This window comes from Coloeus monedula (genome assembly GCF_965178545.1).
Source record: "Coloeus monedula genome assembly, chromosome: 6".
Lineage (NCBI taxonomy): Eukaryota > Metazoa > Chordata > Aves > Passeriformes > Corvidae > Coloeus > Coloeus monedula.
In genome coordinates, this window is record NC_138786.1 from 32863190 (window position 1) to 32880704 (window position 17515).

General features: G+C 34.1%; 1 protein-coding gene across 9 annotated transcripts in view; it reads right to left on the bottom strand.

Moving 5' to 3' along the window:
* RYR3 (ryanodine receptor 3) overlaps window positions 1-17515 on the bottom strand; it is a 201631-nt gene that overhangs the window by 61719 nt on the left and 122397 nt on the right. For all 9 annotated transcript variants that reach the window (XM_082283494.1, XM_082283492.1, XM_082283493.1 and 6 more), the window contains exons 48-60: window positions 16965-17185; window positions 16497-16587; window positions 14960-15100; window positions 13202-13365; window positions 12167-12245; window positions 10857-10946; window positions 9283-9432; window positions 7641-7703; window positions 7136-7211; window positions 6842-6965; window positions 2645-2760; window positions 2267-2334; window positions 1546-1667 (exon numbers count right to left, since the gene is read on the bottom strand). In XM_082283494.1, the coding sequence (XP_082139620.1) occupies window positions 1546-1667; window positions 2267-2334; window positions 2645-2760; window positions 6842-6965; window positions 7136-7211; window positions 7641-7703; window positions 9283-9432; window positions 10857-10946; window positions 12167-12245; window positions 13202-13365; window positions 14960-15100; window positions 16497-16587; window positions 16965-17185 (1505 nt within the window). The remainder of the gene's footprint in view (window positions 1-1545; window positions 1668-2266; window positions 2335-2644; window positions 2761-6841; window positions 6966-7135; window positions 7212-7640; window positions 7704-9282; window positions 9433-10856; window positions 10947-12166; window positions 12246-13201; window positions 13366-14959; window positions 15101-16496; window positions 16588-16964; window positions 17186-17515) is intronic.

A 17515-nucleotide genomic window follows, 5' to 3' on the forward strand; every position in this document is an offset into this window, starting at 1 on the left:
AAATGAAGCATATACCTTACGACTTGGTATGGTCTCATACTAACCACAGATTTTTATTGTTACCTTCACAATGGTAAGGAGACACTATACTTCCTATAAGATGAAAATGGCAGATAGTCATATCTCTCAATGAAGGATGCACAAAGAATTATGATATTTCTGCAGTTATACTAGCAGATATGTGTGCTAGACATCTAACTTCTTCATGTGCCTTTGTAAAGCCACTTTGTACAGCCCTAGAACGCATCCTTATACCTTCATTAAGCTAACCTGACTGACTTTAGGGAAGTAACAGGAGTATTCAGAGAGGAAGCGTGAAACTGAAATGAAATTAAGTGACACTTCCATCCTCCTGAAGCTGAGCTGACTTTCCCAGCTCCTGGAGGACTATCTTGCCCATTAGTCTATATCTGAGAGCTGAGTAAAGCAGAATCTTGGGGATTTACCACTCTTACACACAACTGCTACACAAGGACTACCACCCACAAAGATGGAAGCAAAGGGTGATAATAATTTAAAGAAGTGCAAAAATGTGTTGAGAGATAAACTGAAGAATGGAATCTAGGAAGTTGAGTCCTAGGCCTTATGTAATAGGATCTTATGTAATAACACGTAAGTAACGTTTACTTTCAAATTTATCTACTTTCCACTGGAAAAAGCAGTTAACTCTGGTCAATGCAGTGAAGGAAAGTAAAAGAAATCTGAGAAACTGACAGCTAAGCTAAGAAAGCAGGAGAGTAAACCAGTTTGAAATACTACAGTACAAAATTTCCAGAAGAATATAACCAGCAGCACACCTCAAGTGCAAGAAAAAAACCTGGCAAATTAATAAATTGCAGTAATAGTTAAAACACTATTAAATATAATTCAATATTATTTTTACATTTTAATTGCAGAAAAGAGAAATTAATATTTTCATATAGGTAGCACGTTATAACTTAAAAGGTATTTTTAACGGAGTTTTCTAGAATAACTTTGTGTCAAATGGCTGATTCCATCCAAACAGAACAGACATGCAATAATTATTAAATTCCAGTAATACTTGTGCAGGGACAGAAGTGATTTTGTATAGAATCCACAATTCCACCTAAAAAGCTGCCTCATGGTATTTTTAACATTTTTTTATAGATGAAAATTTAAATAAATGTGAGACCATTTAAATGAACCGTGAAAAAAGCTTCAACCAGAAACTGCCACCAACAATGAAACAGAACCCCATCAGACACTAAGTAATTCCATTGCTCACCGAATAGTTGATTGGTATTTCAATGTTATCATCTATAATTATATATTTTAAAATAAATAGTTATGATATATACTTAACTCTAATTATGTGTATGTGTGTATATATATATATATATATGTAATAAGGAATAATAAAATGAGAAATTCTATTCACTCACTACCATCCTCATACAGAATAAAATATTCATTTTCCAGCTGAGGAAAGTGTGCTTTTGAACCATCTCTTTCTCTTTAACCTAAGAAGAGACCTTTAGTTATCTGTATAAAACCCTGCTGAGGACATCTTAATTTTTTACTTACCTTGCTACCATTTCCTTTTCCTTATTTGATGCATATCCACTGCTACTGAGGGTTTTTGTTGGAGAAGACAGGAAGTAGAGGCAGTGATTTGTAAAGTACTGATCAACTAATGGTAAAAGAACCTAAGAAATACAGATACAAAATGCATTTTTTACAGAGAACAATGGTAAATATAGCAGTAATGCTCTGATTGCTCAACGCTCATTAAAAGAATTTTAGTTCTGTAACAATTGTATTTTTTTTTCAGACACAAACTCATGCAAATTAAAACCTAAATTCTTACAATTTTATTCAAAATCGCATAAATAATCAACAGAGTTACACAGATATCTGCTTTGGATCTAATACTGCATAGGAATATTTCTTTCTGCTAATTAGATGATATGCACTTCAGTGCTATCTTGTAGTAAAAAAAAATCAGATAAAATTTATATATTCAGTGAGAGCATTTAATATCATATAATGAATAAGGTGCCTTTTAATTTTTATGTTCCTTCTCATACAGAAACAGATACATTGAAGTGTTTTGAAATATCTGAATCCAACAAATATACTGACATATTTTTGAAGATATTTCAAAATATTTGGTAACAGTTTGATTAGTTATCATTAAAAAACAGAAAAGATCTATTTCTATTATATGAAAAGAAGTCTAACATTACAAATTTACATATTCTGTGTAGTGGAATGTATATGAACATTACTTGAAATAATCACTCACTTTAGCAAAGAATTTTATTTCTTGGTCATGTGGAGATTTTTCAGTTTTTCCACTGGTTACAATAGCTTCTGCAAGGATACAATAAAGGCAGACACAAATAAGAAGCTGTCTAATAATAAATAACACAATAGATCTTTCAGATAGACTTGCAAAATTTGTTTTGCTCAAATAAAAATAAAAGACCAGAAGCTGTTTAACTAGTTACAAATAATAATAGTTACAAACTAGTTTAGCTAGTTACAAACAATAATTTAATCTGCAAATCAAAGGATATTATTTAAGTTTCTTAAATGCAATAAAACCAGTGATCACTACAAATGTAAACCTATTAATCCAAATATCAATAATTATATTTTTAAAATAAAATCTGCAACCTACCCAAATGCGCAATAAACTCTTGAGCAGAATCAACATATTTTAAAATTTTCTTCAGAAACTTAAAGGCAAACCTCTTTTCCATGGATGAAGCATCCAACTCTGTGTCATTCATGCCCCTGTTTTAGAAAGGATTAAGAGAAGTAGCATTGATGATGGCAGCAGTACAAATGATGGCAGTACTATGAAGCATTTCATGCCTTATCTTTTTATTATTGTAAATTGTCATAAGAAGGAGAAAATTACCATGGTAACTCTTAGTTATCAACTACCTAAGAAGAAATAGAGAAACACTAACTGACTTTAATAAGAGGTATAATAGATTATGATTAAAGTATCCAAAATATATATATTTGAGGATAAGAACTTTAGAGTGCTATCTTATCGCACGAAAAAGCCAGGGTGCATCTGAATCCAACAAAGTAATGCACTGGTCACTCAATTTCTGCTGCTGGCACATTTAAGTGCCAAGTGTTTGGGAAGTCAGCAGTTGCATCTTTATAAAATCACCCCAAGTACTACCCTTCATTTTATTAATCACTGTTAAACTTCATTTATCCTTTAATATTATGAAGGAAAGAAGCCAAAATGACTTCAACTACTAAATGAAAACTTAAATGTTAAGTTACAAACTATTATATTACTGAAGTATCTGAAAGATTTCAACAGTATACAATAATTTCTAAGGAGGCATGTATTATTCATTCTTTAAGATAAATTCATGACCTAAATCATGGCTGGTACATACAAGATATTAAAGATCAGGTCGCTCAGAACCTTGTATGATAATGTATTGAGTAGGTTCAAAGATCAAAATTTCAAAATTACTCTGGAGACCCTATAATATTTGAACACCCTTACCATGAAAAAGTAATGGTGAAATATTTTCATATATCTAACTGGAATTTCCTTTTACAACTTATTACTTTTGAGGGGTTAGTGTTTGACCTCATCTTCTCTATAACCTAGCAGGAAGCAGTTGAAGACAGTCGCAAATCCTATTGTAGCCTTCTGTTTTCAAACTGAAAAAAATCCAAGCAGGCCTCAGAGCCTCTCCTGGCATGACATTGGCATCCATCCACAGAGCACCTCAGTGGCCTCCCACTTGAGCAACTTTGTTCTCAATGTCTTCCTTAGCACTGCAGAATCAAAAACGGGACAACATACTCCTGATAGAATCTCTTGATCCATCAACCTGCAGAACACACTCGCTGATAAAGCCTAGTACACAGCTCTTATCACCACAGGGATGCATTCCTGATTCGTGTTCAGCTTGCACAATTCAAAGAGCTTTTCTGTACATGTGCTCTCAAGCTCAGCTTCCCTGTTCCTGGGATTATTCCATCCCAGGTATAGGACTTCACATTTACCTTTGCTCAACCTTATAAGACTTCTGTCAGCCCATTTCTCCAGACCATCAAAGCTTCTCTGAAGGGTAGCCAAACTCTCCAATTCATTGCTAAGGAAGGGTTCATTCCACAAAACTGCAAATGATGCCTTCTGTCTTGGCATCCAGGACAAGAACAGGGACTTTTTTTTAATTATCCTTTTGAAGTCACTTAATTTTATACGTTTTTAAATTTATTTTGTTTTCAAACGTACTTGCTTTCACAAGTCATTAATTCTTTCATCTTCATTTCCTTGAAATTCTCTTATACATTTGTTTAGTTTGCAACTTCTTCATAGTCTCTTTATTACAATATTAAAAAGACTAAACTCTGCTTGAGATTTTCCATTGATAGATGGTCAGTTACACCTGGGACATCTAAGTGCTTTATCAAGTGAGGAAGTAACTGAGTGACATTAAGGAAAACCTCTGCTTAACCATAATGGCTACTTCATCTGCTTCTATACAGACTCTTCAAATAGTAGCCTTTATCAGTTAGAGAAAATAACCTGGCCAAAGGACATGCAGAGACTACAGAGGAGCTGAACAGTGTGTCAGAAGTAGGGAAGAAGGAAGGAACTGGTAGTTTGTGGCACTGAGGTAAAAGCAAGAAAGGAACAAGAAAAAGGGGAAGTTGTTGAACTCACTGCTGTGGTATAAGAAAATGATCATTTGTACTGAGAGCCCTTACCACCAGTGTGGGAGTAAATCAGGCAGAAAAAATGGAAGATTAGACTAACAGTTTAAAAACAGCTATGAGAGAAATCCAAGCAAAAAAAAGTAATTCTGGGAGAAGGTTGATGCAGCAGAAATTTTAACAATAAAAAAATCTAATAATAAAATACATGTTCTTGATCATGTCAGGACACAGTTAAGAGGAAAGGAACCGTTATAGTCTGGGGGAACACCATCAGAAAACCAAGGAAGATGTTCCAATTCCATTTTAAAACACAAATTTGGTAGGATTCTAACCTCCCATCTTATAGTTTAATTTGGCGAAAAAAAAAATTCTATTTCAAGAGTTCTAGTTTATATACTTTGATGACCCCCTATTAATTTATCACCTGTACAATCAAAATATTTAGTACGAATTAACAGCTATGTACACTTGAGAGGCATCTTCTGCTGCCCCACTCTCACAAAGGAGACTAAGAATTTATCTGCATACTCAGCGAGGTCACTAAATATTTTCTTCTTGAGTTTATAAGAAGTCATGGTTCCTAAGAGATTACATGCACTTTGCTAAATATTGAAAGATGTTGGTAGGTCTGTGAAGTTAAAAAGACAACATCCAAAGATCTTGCAGAGATTTAAAGGTGCTTAACGAAATACTGTTTCTAATATGTAGTTAAGTAAGGTCTGAGATTCATCTGTATGTCATAAACACACAAAGTGTTTCAAAAATGTTCTCAACAAAGAGCAAAACCCAAAAACAGAGGCAGATGGCATATGTAATGTACACATGCTGTTCCGCCTGTATGTTTCCAATTATAAACAATTCCTATGTTTTAACGAATAGTCCAATATTTTCAAGAATGACATCTTGAAATGTGATAATTGCAATGAGTACTTCAAAAGGTTTATATATATATATATATGCATATATTCATCTGAAGAAAACACTGAAAAGAGGATAATCTTGATTCATCCTTATACAGACAATCACTGCTGACTCTCTGCCCATCTCAATAGAGAATTTGAACATGCTTTTTCAAGTTGACTTGTCCCGTGTGTAAACACTGAAATACTGACTTCCTAACCCAAACACACACAGCTGCAAAATTTGACAAATTCTATTGGTGTTTCAGAAGATCATTCATTTGCACTAAGTAAACCAGATTTTCTTATTCAATGGCTCTAAAGCAACTATGGAGATTATAAATATATTTGGTGGCATACCTACATTTTGGGTTCAGGCTGAGAGCCTACATATATGGCAGGAGAGAATTTTACTCTGTAGTAATACAGAAATGTATACTTAGAACTGTTTTCTCATCTCTTAGAAATGTTATTAATTGTTGAAGCCAACAAAGTTACCTTTTGCAGGTCCTAAAAATTGATTTTTATAAATTTCTGAGTATGCTTTCAGTAGGGACACAGACTTGAAAAGTAGAAATAAATGAAAACAGGTAAGATCTGATTCTATGCATGTACAGAAAATTTGTTCACTAATAAAATGTAGTTTACAAAAATGCTTAATGCCAGCAAATTGAGGTTTCCTATGTGCTCAGGTGTTTCACATACAGGAAAACAGGAGAGTTATAGTATAGTAATTCACAGTTCTATCATATAAATCCACATACTACAGTAAGAAGTCCTCACTTTGAGACACAGCATTCAAGTTACAGTAAAATTAAGGAAGTCTATGCTTTTGCTTGAGTAGAAGTTAATGCCCACGAAATAGAAAATAGCGACTTTGTCTTATTACTTTACATAACTCAAAGCAGTATTTTTTTCAAAAACTGGATTAAAAAGCAGTTTTACATAGATATGGTTCAGTATCAGACCTCGAATTAATTTTTCCATGATCCTTACTGACACAGCTGGCTGCTAATTTAGACATTTTAAATTATTTTCTTTTTTAATTACACTACTGTTGCATTTTGTATTTACTATGATCACACACTTATTAAAAATGTTCCCTGAATATGCTGTTTTAGAAGAGTCTTTCTGAACATAAAAATAACTCTGATTCATAGAAGATATGCCAAACGGTAATTATGTTAATAACTGCCAGTCTGCAGTGAGATAAGATTAACATGCTGGTTTGTGCACTGAATGCAAGCAAGCATCTGAAAAAAAGTGCAACTTACCGAGATACGATTATACCATTGACTTGAAGGAACTTAAACAGCTCTTGTGCCTTTTCACGGTCCCGTGATTTCTCCTTGGCTGTCAATGTGTCATAAGGTACCAATAAAGGATGACTACCTCCACCTTTAGTAAGTTGAAAGAACTGTAAGTTTTTCTACTGTAAGATTTATTCTGCTTCACGTACAGAAGGAACTATTAATTTTTTATTGTCTTACACTGTCATCTTTCAGATTGCTTCTTCTCCCTCATTCTCCCTGTCTTTTTTTTGTGTAGTTTACAGGATTGTGGCTTACCTTTGCTTTCCAACTCCATTTTCTTCTTTTTGGCCCATATATTATGGTAGTTTTCTGCCATTACCTCAACCATTCCCTACATTACCATCAGAAAAAATAAGATGCAAGATTAGGGGACAACTAAAAATTCTGTAGTTCTACATCATTTACAGTCTTGAGTAAAGTCTACTCTCTTGTGATAAAGAGAGATCATAGTTAAGTGGGATTTCTGTATTCGGCTGTTCTTTGAAGTCAGTACAAGCACATATTATAACACACATTATAACATGCTGTTGCCCCTTCCCTAGATTCATGTTTAATTTTTTCTGGGAACTCAGGAAGCAACAATGGCATGAACAGTAGAAATTTTGTCTTTCAGTATGTAAATAGCATGCACCTTTCTTTAACAGCATATCATAACTACAGTCACAAATACACTCATAAAATCTAACAAAATTCAACTTGTTGGTAATAATAAAACCAAATACATTAATTCATTTCAGCATAATATAGGCAAAATACGAACCTGAAGCTCCCTAGAAAGTGCCACATTTGAGAGATCAAGTGGTGTTGGGCTATACCCGTTTCCCTGCAGCAGGAAAAAAATATTTTCAGATAAAATAATTTCAGATAAAAGAACCAAATATTCAACTACAACATCTCTGTCATTGATCTGATTAGAGTAGTACCACTCCAAATTTAATACTTTCTTGTAGAAACTGTGTTCGCCTATTGTTTTGGCAATGTACTGAAGGCACAGGATGATTGAGAGTATGTTTGCTGGTGTGGAAGCACGCAGGTCGTTGCAGATACTTAGATCTCTCTATAAACAAGTGACAGGCTGCTAAGATCTAAGCTTTTAGCCTAAGAGAGGAGACCAGTCAGGAGACACAAAAGATGTGCCTTCAAAACATGACAGAACCATGTGGGAACAGCCTGAAGGAACCCTGTGCTAAAGATGAGACAATTCAACAAAAAGATAAATTATTTTCTTGGGGAATTTACAGACTAAGAAAAAGCAGGAGTATAATATACTAACACAGTCTTCAACTGGTTTAAGTGAGAAAGCTCCAGTTCAAAAAACCTGTTAGAGGTGCATGTTAAATATGAATGGTTACATGTAAATCAGTGGTTTCAAACTTGTACTCAAGTTAGGTATGTGCTGAAAACTTGTACTCAATCATGTCTTTATCATGCATGTTCTTGGGAAAGAAGGCCCAACTGCAGAACAACTGCAATTCAACTGGCTGGAAGCAGAGAGTCCAGAGACAGAAGAATTTCTGGTAAGGGAGTGAGGACTGCTGAAGAGGTAAGAAATGGTGAAGTACTGTCTCGTAATGGAGTGCTCAGGGGCTGCTTTTCCTAAGCAAAAACTGGTCCTGGGGAAGGAAGCCAACACAGACTTATGGTGCCAGGTACTGATGCTCGCAGGATCAGTGCTGGTGCAAGTGTACATAAGGAGTTAGTTTGTGACACACCTTTGCACACTCCTTCCAGGACTTGTGCCCAATGCACTGCTTATTAACTCTCACTATATTTATGTACAAATGCGTGTAATTCACCTCAAGGGGTACAATAACAATTCTTCAACAACTGTCATCATTTTAAACAGCTTTCCTCCTCCAAGACAAATTGAACACCAATCTCAACATGGGATTATAGAAATCTACAAATGGAGAAAAATCTATCCTCACATCAAAATGCTAGGTAATATATAATTATGGAAAAATTTGCCTATAGATTAAAAAAAAAAAAAAAGCATCAAATGTACAATCTCATTTGTCAGTCATAATTATAATCTTAACAAAAGCCCATGTTAGGCTCTTCTGTTTGACCAAAAAAAAAAAGAGAACTGCTAGTTTTATTTATCATAAAAGACTTTAAATTCTTTGTTTTCTTTGAATGACTATATTAAAAAGCTCTTCAGTTCTTCTAAAAAAATTAATATCTATGGTCTCTTATAGCCTCAAGGTCTTAAAAGCCTTTTGGAATCCCCTCTTTAGTGTTGCTTATTGTTTATTATAGTGACATGACTTCCAATCTCAGAACTCTACCATAAAAAGTTTCTGTTCACTAAAAGGACATAAAATTGATATAATTGTTTCTAATTTATTAATAAATTAATGAACAGGCCTTTTGTTTTCTAAACTTAAGGCATTATACCTTACCTGACTAGACTGAGATATGCTACGGAGCTTTTCATTTTCACGCTGATGTATTATTGCTTCTCCTCCCTCCTTGGTCCTTTCTAGGCTCCATCCCAAGGCCAGCATGGTTTTCAATGATTCTCTGGCAGGCCAACGATAAATTTCCTTTTCCTTTGAAGAAAAGAATGCAAAATTTCTCTGTATTTATTAAGTAGCAAAAGTACAACAGAAATATTCTGTCCTTCTCTGTTAAGTCCCACGTACCACAAAACTACAGAATATTTGTATATTATATGAGAAGACAAAATAAAGTTCTTTTTACACAAGAGAAAAGCTTTGAAATACTTAAAGGTTTTTTTTGAAATTTATTCTTAGTGGCATTTATTGCTAGGATACATGCTAGAAATGAATGGCACTGCAATGAACTCTGGAGCAATAATGTAATTGGATGTGGAAACTTACTCATTAATTCCACCAGCATAAAAAAATTTAAAAAATGATGGTACTATGAGCGCTATGAAGTAGTTAAGCAAGTATGTACCTTCAAATGCATCACTCAAGGCCTTTTTTTAGTCTTCCTATATTTATATCCACTCACAGATACAGAAGGTTACTGAACTATATACCTCTTCATATAAACACAGCTATCAATAAAAGAATAAGCAACAGCCTGTATTCCAAGACTCCTTTGGAAAGTGAAAGTGTTAGAGAAAGTCTGAAAATTTGTGGCAAAATTCTGAGTATGCCATATTAAGACTTTTCAAATCAATTTAATAAAAGTATTTCAGGTTGTAGCATAAACCAAAATTTTTCTGACAGTTGCTCAAAATGACAGCTTTTAGGGATAGAACCAGATTTTTATGTTCAAAAGTTCTAATTTCAGACAATTCAGAAAACTCTCTTTGAATTGCTTAAATAACAACCAACAATGCTTTGGCTCCTCTCCAAAGATTCCAAAGCAATTTACAAATCTTAGGAAACTCAACATCTTTAATCACTCTTGATTCTTGTCATGTCTATTTTCTGAACAGGGAAAATATGGCAAAGAGGGACAAATGTAATTGACTTGTGTCTCCCAGTGAATCATTGCAAAAATAAGTAACAGAATTCAAATTCACTTCACTGTTCTGACAATTAGAAGACATTTGTGCCTAGTCAAGAAATTCAAATGCTTTAAATGCTTTTCCGCATTTTCAACTGAATCATCTCCTACGCATTTTTTTACATTTTTCTACCATCTTTCTGGAAGACAAAATTGCCTTCAGATATGTTAAATTACACTTTCATTAAGCCCCAGGAGTTTCTGCCAGTCATTTCTCATCCGTGGAAGCTGTGCTACTGATACTTTTGAATACAGATTTGCCCATGCCTATGAAGACACACTGAACATTATGCCTAATGGAAGCAAATTATACAAGACTCAGTGTAAGATTAACTGAAAAACCACTTCAGCATAAAGATGTACCTATTCTTAACTGTAAAAATTCTAGTTTGTGCCTCTGCCTGACATTTAACAGAATATATTTGGATTTTTTTTTTAGAAGCACATGAATCAATCTACTTCATATTGCTGCAGCTGAAATTTCCTCTATTACCTTTTCAGCTAAAGTTTTGAAGGGCCTTATTAATGGGTGAGTCTTCATATTTTCATCCAGTGAAACACCATATTTCCATCCACTATTAGTCTGAAAAAGAAAAAACATAACCAAAAAACCCACTGAAATAAGAGCAACATAAACAAGTGAGAACAAATTAGCCTGTTTCTTTCATCATACCAAACTGTTAACCCACTGCAAGAGCTGCTCAGTGCCACAGGAGAAGTGCATCCATGTGTGGACACACTGGAACAAAACATGTCTGAGACAGAACAGATGCCACCTATGAGTAGGAGGTCTCACAATGCCAATTCTGAGCCTAACTTACATTGGCCCCTTTCAAGTGGACTCATGCATTGAAACAGGACAGACTGAGGCAAAAAAGATTGTCTCAATTCTCTGGGGGGGCTGAAGTCAGAAACACAGAGAAGAGTATGTAACATTAACAGATCAAGAACTGAAGAACATAACTGTAATGAATCTTTTACCTTAAATAATAGTAACTGAAATTTATGGTTTCAAATTAAACTGTGTATATTTACATATGCATATGTATGTGTACCTTTCTCTACAAATTTGCATTTATAGGCCCCCCAAACAAGAGAATTATTTTATACAACTCTTCCATAAAATTGCTATTCATTTGTTATTAATAGTTACAATAAATTATTTAAGAATTAATTGTCTTGTCTTGTAGTTCTGTAGAAATAATGACAGTGACAGAGCATTTGGAAAATTATAGAGAAATTCAATACGTAACAGGCTTCTTAAAGCTAAGAAGAAAGAAAAGCTACAACCACTTTTTCTGAAATAAAAATTACATTAGGCTGTACTTTCTTAGATCATGGAACTGCTGCAGTAAAATTGAATCTCTGACTCCCAGTCAAGAAGCACCATTACCAGGCAAAGTGATGCCAAGAGCTATATATTCTTACTTTAAAGAATTAAAACAAACAAACAAAATTTAAAAAAAACAAAAAACCAAAAAAACCCCAAAAAATCAAAACAAACAAAAAGACCTCAAAACAAAACACCAAGACACCAAACAAACAAAACCCGCCTCCCAAACCAAACACCCCTTGTTCAGTCCCCTCAAGTCTCTGTCCTAATAAATTCTTTGAAAAAGTGACAAATTGCAATGCATTTTCTTAAGCAAGAGATTTCTTCCACATATCCCTAAATAAACATGTGGACATCCATACACTCTGAACAAGGGTCTAACAGTCAAACCATCCAATTTCAATTTCAATATTCACCCTAGGAATTATTTACTAGCCCTGGACAGTTGCCAGTCTTAAAATAACTCCTACCTTTTCAAAGGCCCATTTATCATGGGAATGCTCAGCATACTTGCTTACAATATACTCCAGTTTCTCAGGAAGTACAAGGCTGTAAGCAAAGAGGGTTATGGTCATTCAATCATAAGTTACTGCAGTCTGATTTATGAAAAAAAATGTCAGCATAATATGGCACTAATCAAAATGCTTCACCTCCAAATGAAGGCAAGGAATTTGGCTTGGCAACTCCCTATTCTTTAAAAGAAATGCCACAAAAAAGGCATACCTACAATGGCATTTGCAGAGAACCTATATGAACATAAAAGTCACACTTTTTACAACTGAAAGTCGTGATGAAACAAAAACTTGCTTCACCATAACCTACAGAAAATTTTGTTGCTAGTTCTTAATACAGAATAACATTAACATGGATGTTTCACAATGCACAATGATGGAAGGACAAGACTTTAATAGCAAGACTGAGCTAGTGATCCTCAGTTCTTGAATATTCAAGTTCTTGAATATAAAGTCTGTATTTTAAAAGCACAAGATTACTAGGAAGGCCAAATCTCTAATAATCCTACATGATCTGCTTAATTTACCATATCATGTTTCTACAGATCAATTCTCAAAATTAAGCAAAGATTTTATAAAAATTGGGCTACAGGCCAATTGAATCACCAGATTTTTTTGATCTTGTACAAATTGTCATAAGCACAATCTAAATAATGATTGTTTCTAATTTATATATCCCAAACATTTGAACTATTAGGCAATAGGCTACATAATAAATATAGAATTTACTATTTTCTCTGCAGACATAAGATGGAAATATTTAACATCTGTTCAGGTTTGAGAAGAATATGGTTTATCTCTGGTAAACAGGACACACTGCAGTGAAGTATTTGGCAGAAGGAAGCAAAAATCCCTGTACTACTTCTGAAAGTCCTAATACCACTAACAAGTCAGTCACCAGCCAACCCTCCCTACAGAAAATGAAAAAATGTTAATAAGGAATAGTATAAAAATATTTAAGGGAAGGAAATCACTATGAATGATATTACTTACTTTGATGTGCTGACAGGTTTGGGATCAAAATTTCCTTCTGGATCCACTGAAGTCTGCTTTTCCAAGGTTGACATAATTCGTGTGTCTAAATAATCAGGGGGCAAGGCTCCAGCTATAGCACTTAGACAAGGCAAAGCCATTCGAAAGAGCTCTGGATCATACTTCTGCAGGAGAGATAGGAACTGGTTGGAAAATCCAACAGAAAAACATGCAAAATGTTAGTGAAATCCAAGCAGCCATAGCCACGTACAAATATTAGAAGATGCAAACAAACAGTAAGGCACATTTAAAGTTCAAACATAGAGCAAAATTATTGCTGTGTGACATCTATTTTCCATTATATCAACATGATATATTCTTAACACTACTCAGATTGACATAAGAGTATGCTGACACTGTGTAGGTACATGCAATATGAGTTCAACTTGAGATTTCTTTGGGCCATGAAGGCCTATAAAGTAAGGATCAAGGCTTTTTGCCTAGTTACAGAGTATAATCACCTCTAAAATACTGCCTTAGTTCTAAAATTACTAGTTCCTGCAGAATTAGCTTCTTAACTGCGGAAGCCATTGTCATTTTGCCTTTCTTTCACTCAGCACTATTTCATTTAAAAATATGCTCATTTCATTATTTTTAATAACATCAAACCTGTAAATATAAATTAGAATGAAAAAGAATGGTGGAGAATACTGTAGGTCAGCAGATCAGATTTACACAACTCTTCTTTCACTGCGCTAACAATCATTTACAGAAAATTGAAAATGCTATTGTAGAGAGCCACCAGTATCGGCACAAATGTACCATGTTAATTTATCTCTTAAAATCTAAGATGCACTAATTGGAAACATTTGATTGCATCAGGCACTCCTGATACTCTTCACACTTGTGAAGGAAGTAAGAGAGGGGTAAATGTTACTAAAATCAAATACAAATAAACCTTAAAAAGTCATTTCAGAATAATACAGAGACCATTTTTATTTCCGTGTTATAAATCAGAATGCCTAGAGTAGCAATCATCTAAATCTGTTGTTTAGAAAGAGTACATAAATTCAGTAAGACACAATGAATATGATTTTTTATTATCCTAAAGTAAAAATTGATTTTTTGATTGGGCTAAATTTTGATCCCAAGCAAGCACAAAGAAGTGTTTACTCAGTCAGACATTTCTCCTATCAGAAACGCAACTTATTCTTACTGAGAGAAAAACTGAGTAAAAGTCCCAATATCACACTTTGTAAGAGAAAAATGGAAAAGTGTTTATTTCATAGTATGTTGCATCATATCTCTTCAGCTGGGCAATAGCCAGAAAACTAAAAGAATACAACTATATATTTGAAGAAAGACAATTTATTCTGCCTATATCAACAATTTGATAAGCATATGCCTATATTTATTAAAATTAATTTTATGTCAGTAAAAAGTAATTTAAAATGTTTAGTAGAGCCAAGGTAGGAGAGCAGACAACACTGACATGTTAGTGCAGTGAGAACTAAACATTACATGTGTGTATATATATCCTCATTACTAGTGTAAAGCTTATGAGTATATCAGGCAAAGATTTGACATTTCATCCATTTGGAGAGAATCTTTCAAGATTCAGTATTCAATTTTTCAGTTCATTAAAAGCATTCATTGCTGTATCTCCCATATTAGATGAAACAACTGTTAAAACAGGAACTTTCTGATCTTGGCACAGCTAAGTATCATTGTAATGCTTTTATATCCTCCCCATAATGTAATGTGAATTGCAGCCATTACCTTATGAGACAAGGAATCAAATATTCCCCAGAAAAGTTTTTCAGTTAAATGTAATTCCTCTTCTGCTGCAATTCCATAGCTTCCCATTCCCGAAGGCAGACAGTAGTATTTCCAGCACTGCTCATAGTGATTTGTCAGAAGCTAGATTTTCAAGAAATAAAAATGCATGTGAAACATTGGTATTTAACAAAATAAAAAACTGTTATATTAAACAGTTACAGGAGTAGTATTATTTGTATCTGTCTCTTCATATTCTGCGGCTCATAATAATGGTGTCTTTTTCTTCTTTTTCTTTTTTGGAAGAGCAGCAGAGCCCATATTGTGACAGTATAAAGCCTGTATTATCTCCAGCTCCCGCTGTGGGATTCTCAGTGATTACAAGGAGTAGAAAAATTTCAGGATTGTCACCATTTGAGTACAGACTAGCTCACAGGATAAAAGTAGAGACAATGAAATGGGTGTAAGGCAGGACATGATAGATTCTGATGAAAAGTTTTACAGATTCAAATTGATTTTACTCCTGTCCTTTGCAGCTGATGGTTTTAGTATTATTCAAAACACTGCAAAAGAGACCTGCAGTTCACCCTCTCGGCTGTGATTGCACAGCTCTGGAAAAACTGATGGAAAGGGCTATCATACAGGAAATCTGTAAAGTTAAAGAGCTAGTATATATGATTATTGGTACATTTTCCACATAATTTCAAATTTCTACCAGTTTCTTCTGTAGAACTAAAAATTCCTATTCCAAGGAAAACTTCAAAATTTCTTGTAGTATCAGACTAGAATCTTGATGTTTTAGTTTTTACTGAAATTCTCTATAAGAAGGAAAAATAAAAATTAAAAAACTGGAACAAAATCTCCCTCTACACCACACTTGTAGTCAAAAATTAGTGATGTTCCAGAGTATGTTTGTGAATATGGCAACTCTGCTTTAAAGTATGATAGAGTTTCAATTCTTTCACAAGAAGACACAGACCTAAGATCAGGCTCTTTTATCCCAAAAGAAAAGTGAAACAAACCTGACAGAATAGTTCTAAATAAGATTTGTTATCTAAAAATTGTAAATCTTCATTTACAGAACAAGAGGATAGATAAGAGTTCAGTTATATAACACTCAAAAATAAAAGGTGAATTTTCTTCCCTGTATCCTGTCTCTTAGATTTCACTCAAAATTCATTCCTGAACTGTGCATCCCACCAAGAGTTATTATAGTTCATATAGCAGAAGAATAAATATCAAGATAACACTGACATTTAAATTGATACATTCAAATACTCTTCTGCTGGAGCAACGGGAAAGTCAACAGTTCATTATAAAAATTCGCATAATCAGTCTACTGTTTGCATTAGGCATAATTTCAAAAATTTTTCAAATATTACATTTAATTTGAAAGACTTTACAAAACAGTAACATTATTATCAGTTCAGAAGTAATTTTACTCTGCTTTACCCTTCCCATTCTGTTTTTAATAAAAAGACAACGGCAGTTTATTTTAAAGTTTTATGCCAGATGAGTGTACAGAAAGTAAAGTATTTACCTTGAGAGGCATTTTACAGTATTCATTGAGCAAGGGCACATCAAAAACTAGCCTTCTCAGCAGCTGTTGTAGCATAGAGGGACGTAAATGGCTGTAATTTAAAAAAGCAGATGCTATTAGCAACATTCATACAGTTCAGTGTAAATGAAATAAAAAATTGAAGTCAATTTACATAATGGAATACAAAACACTCATTAGAAGTATTTTGAAAAAAACATTGCTAGGGACTTAAGGAATCTCACTATGCCTCATCTACCTGTAGAAGAATATAGCACAGAAAGTTGTGCTACTTCTGGACCCTCTTAAGCGAACAGACAAATCTACTTTTCAGTTCTTGAGATAACACTGGTCATTTATTTTGTGCAAGAATAAAACAGCCTTAGGTCTACACTATAAGCCAAGAAAGAAGTGGTTGAAATACGTATTCAACACAAAATAAATTAACTTCTAAACAGGTGTCATACATACTGGCAAATAGCAAGCAGGCATTCCTCAATAGCATCTCTTTGAGCTTTCGTAAGGGACCGTCCCTTGGATAACCTATATATTGTGTGAAGCATGGAGTCAACCAGAGAGGCATGATGCTCTGTTCCAGAAAAGAGGGGAGCACATCTTTTGAGTAATGGAAACACAGCTGAGCAAATATATCTATTTAGTGCGAGAGCGGCCTCTGTGGTACTTAGAGAAACCTGTATGAAGTAATAAATGATTGTTAGTTTCACACTGGGTAAAGGTTAATGAATATGAATGCTATAAACATAGTAATGTAATAGTCCTTACGTTCCCTAAGTGGCTGGGTGCTAATATGATATTCCCAGTATACACATGAGGACTAAACTAATTTCTTTTTCAACTGGAGAAAATCCAAGCCATCCATGTACATCCTGTCTCTTGCGCCATTGCACTCTGAACCAATAGCCGCAGAAAAGAAAATGCAGCTTCTGTCTTTAAACAGGTTAGAAAACTCCACTAAGCATTAAATAACACTTTTCATCTCAATTTCTTCATACACCTGGATT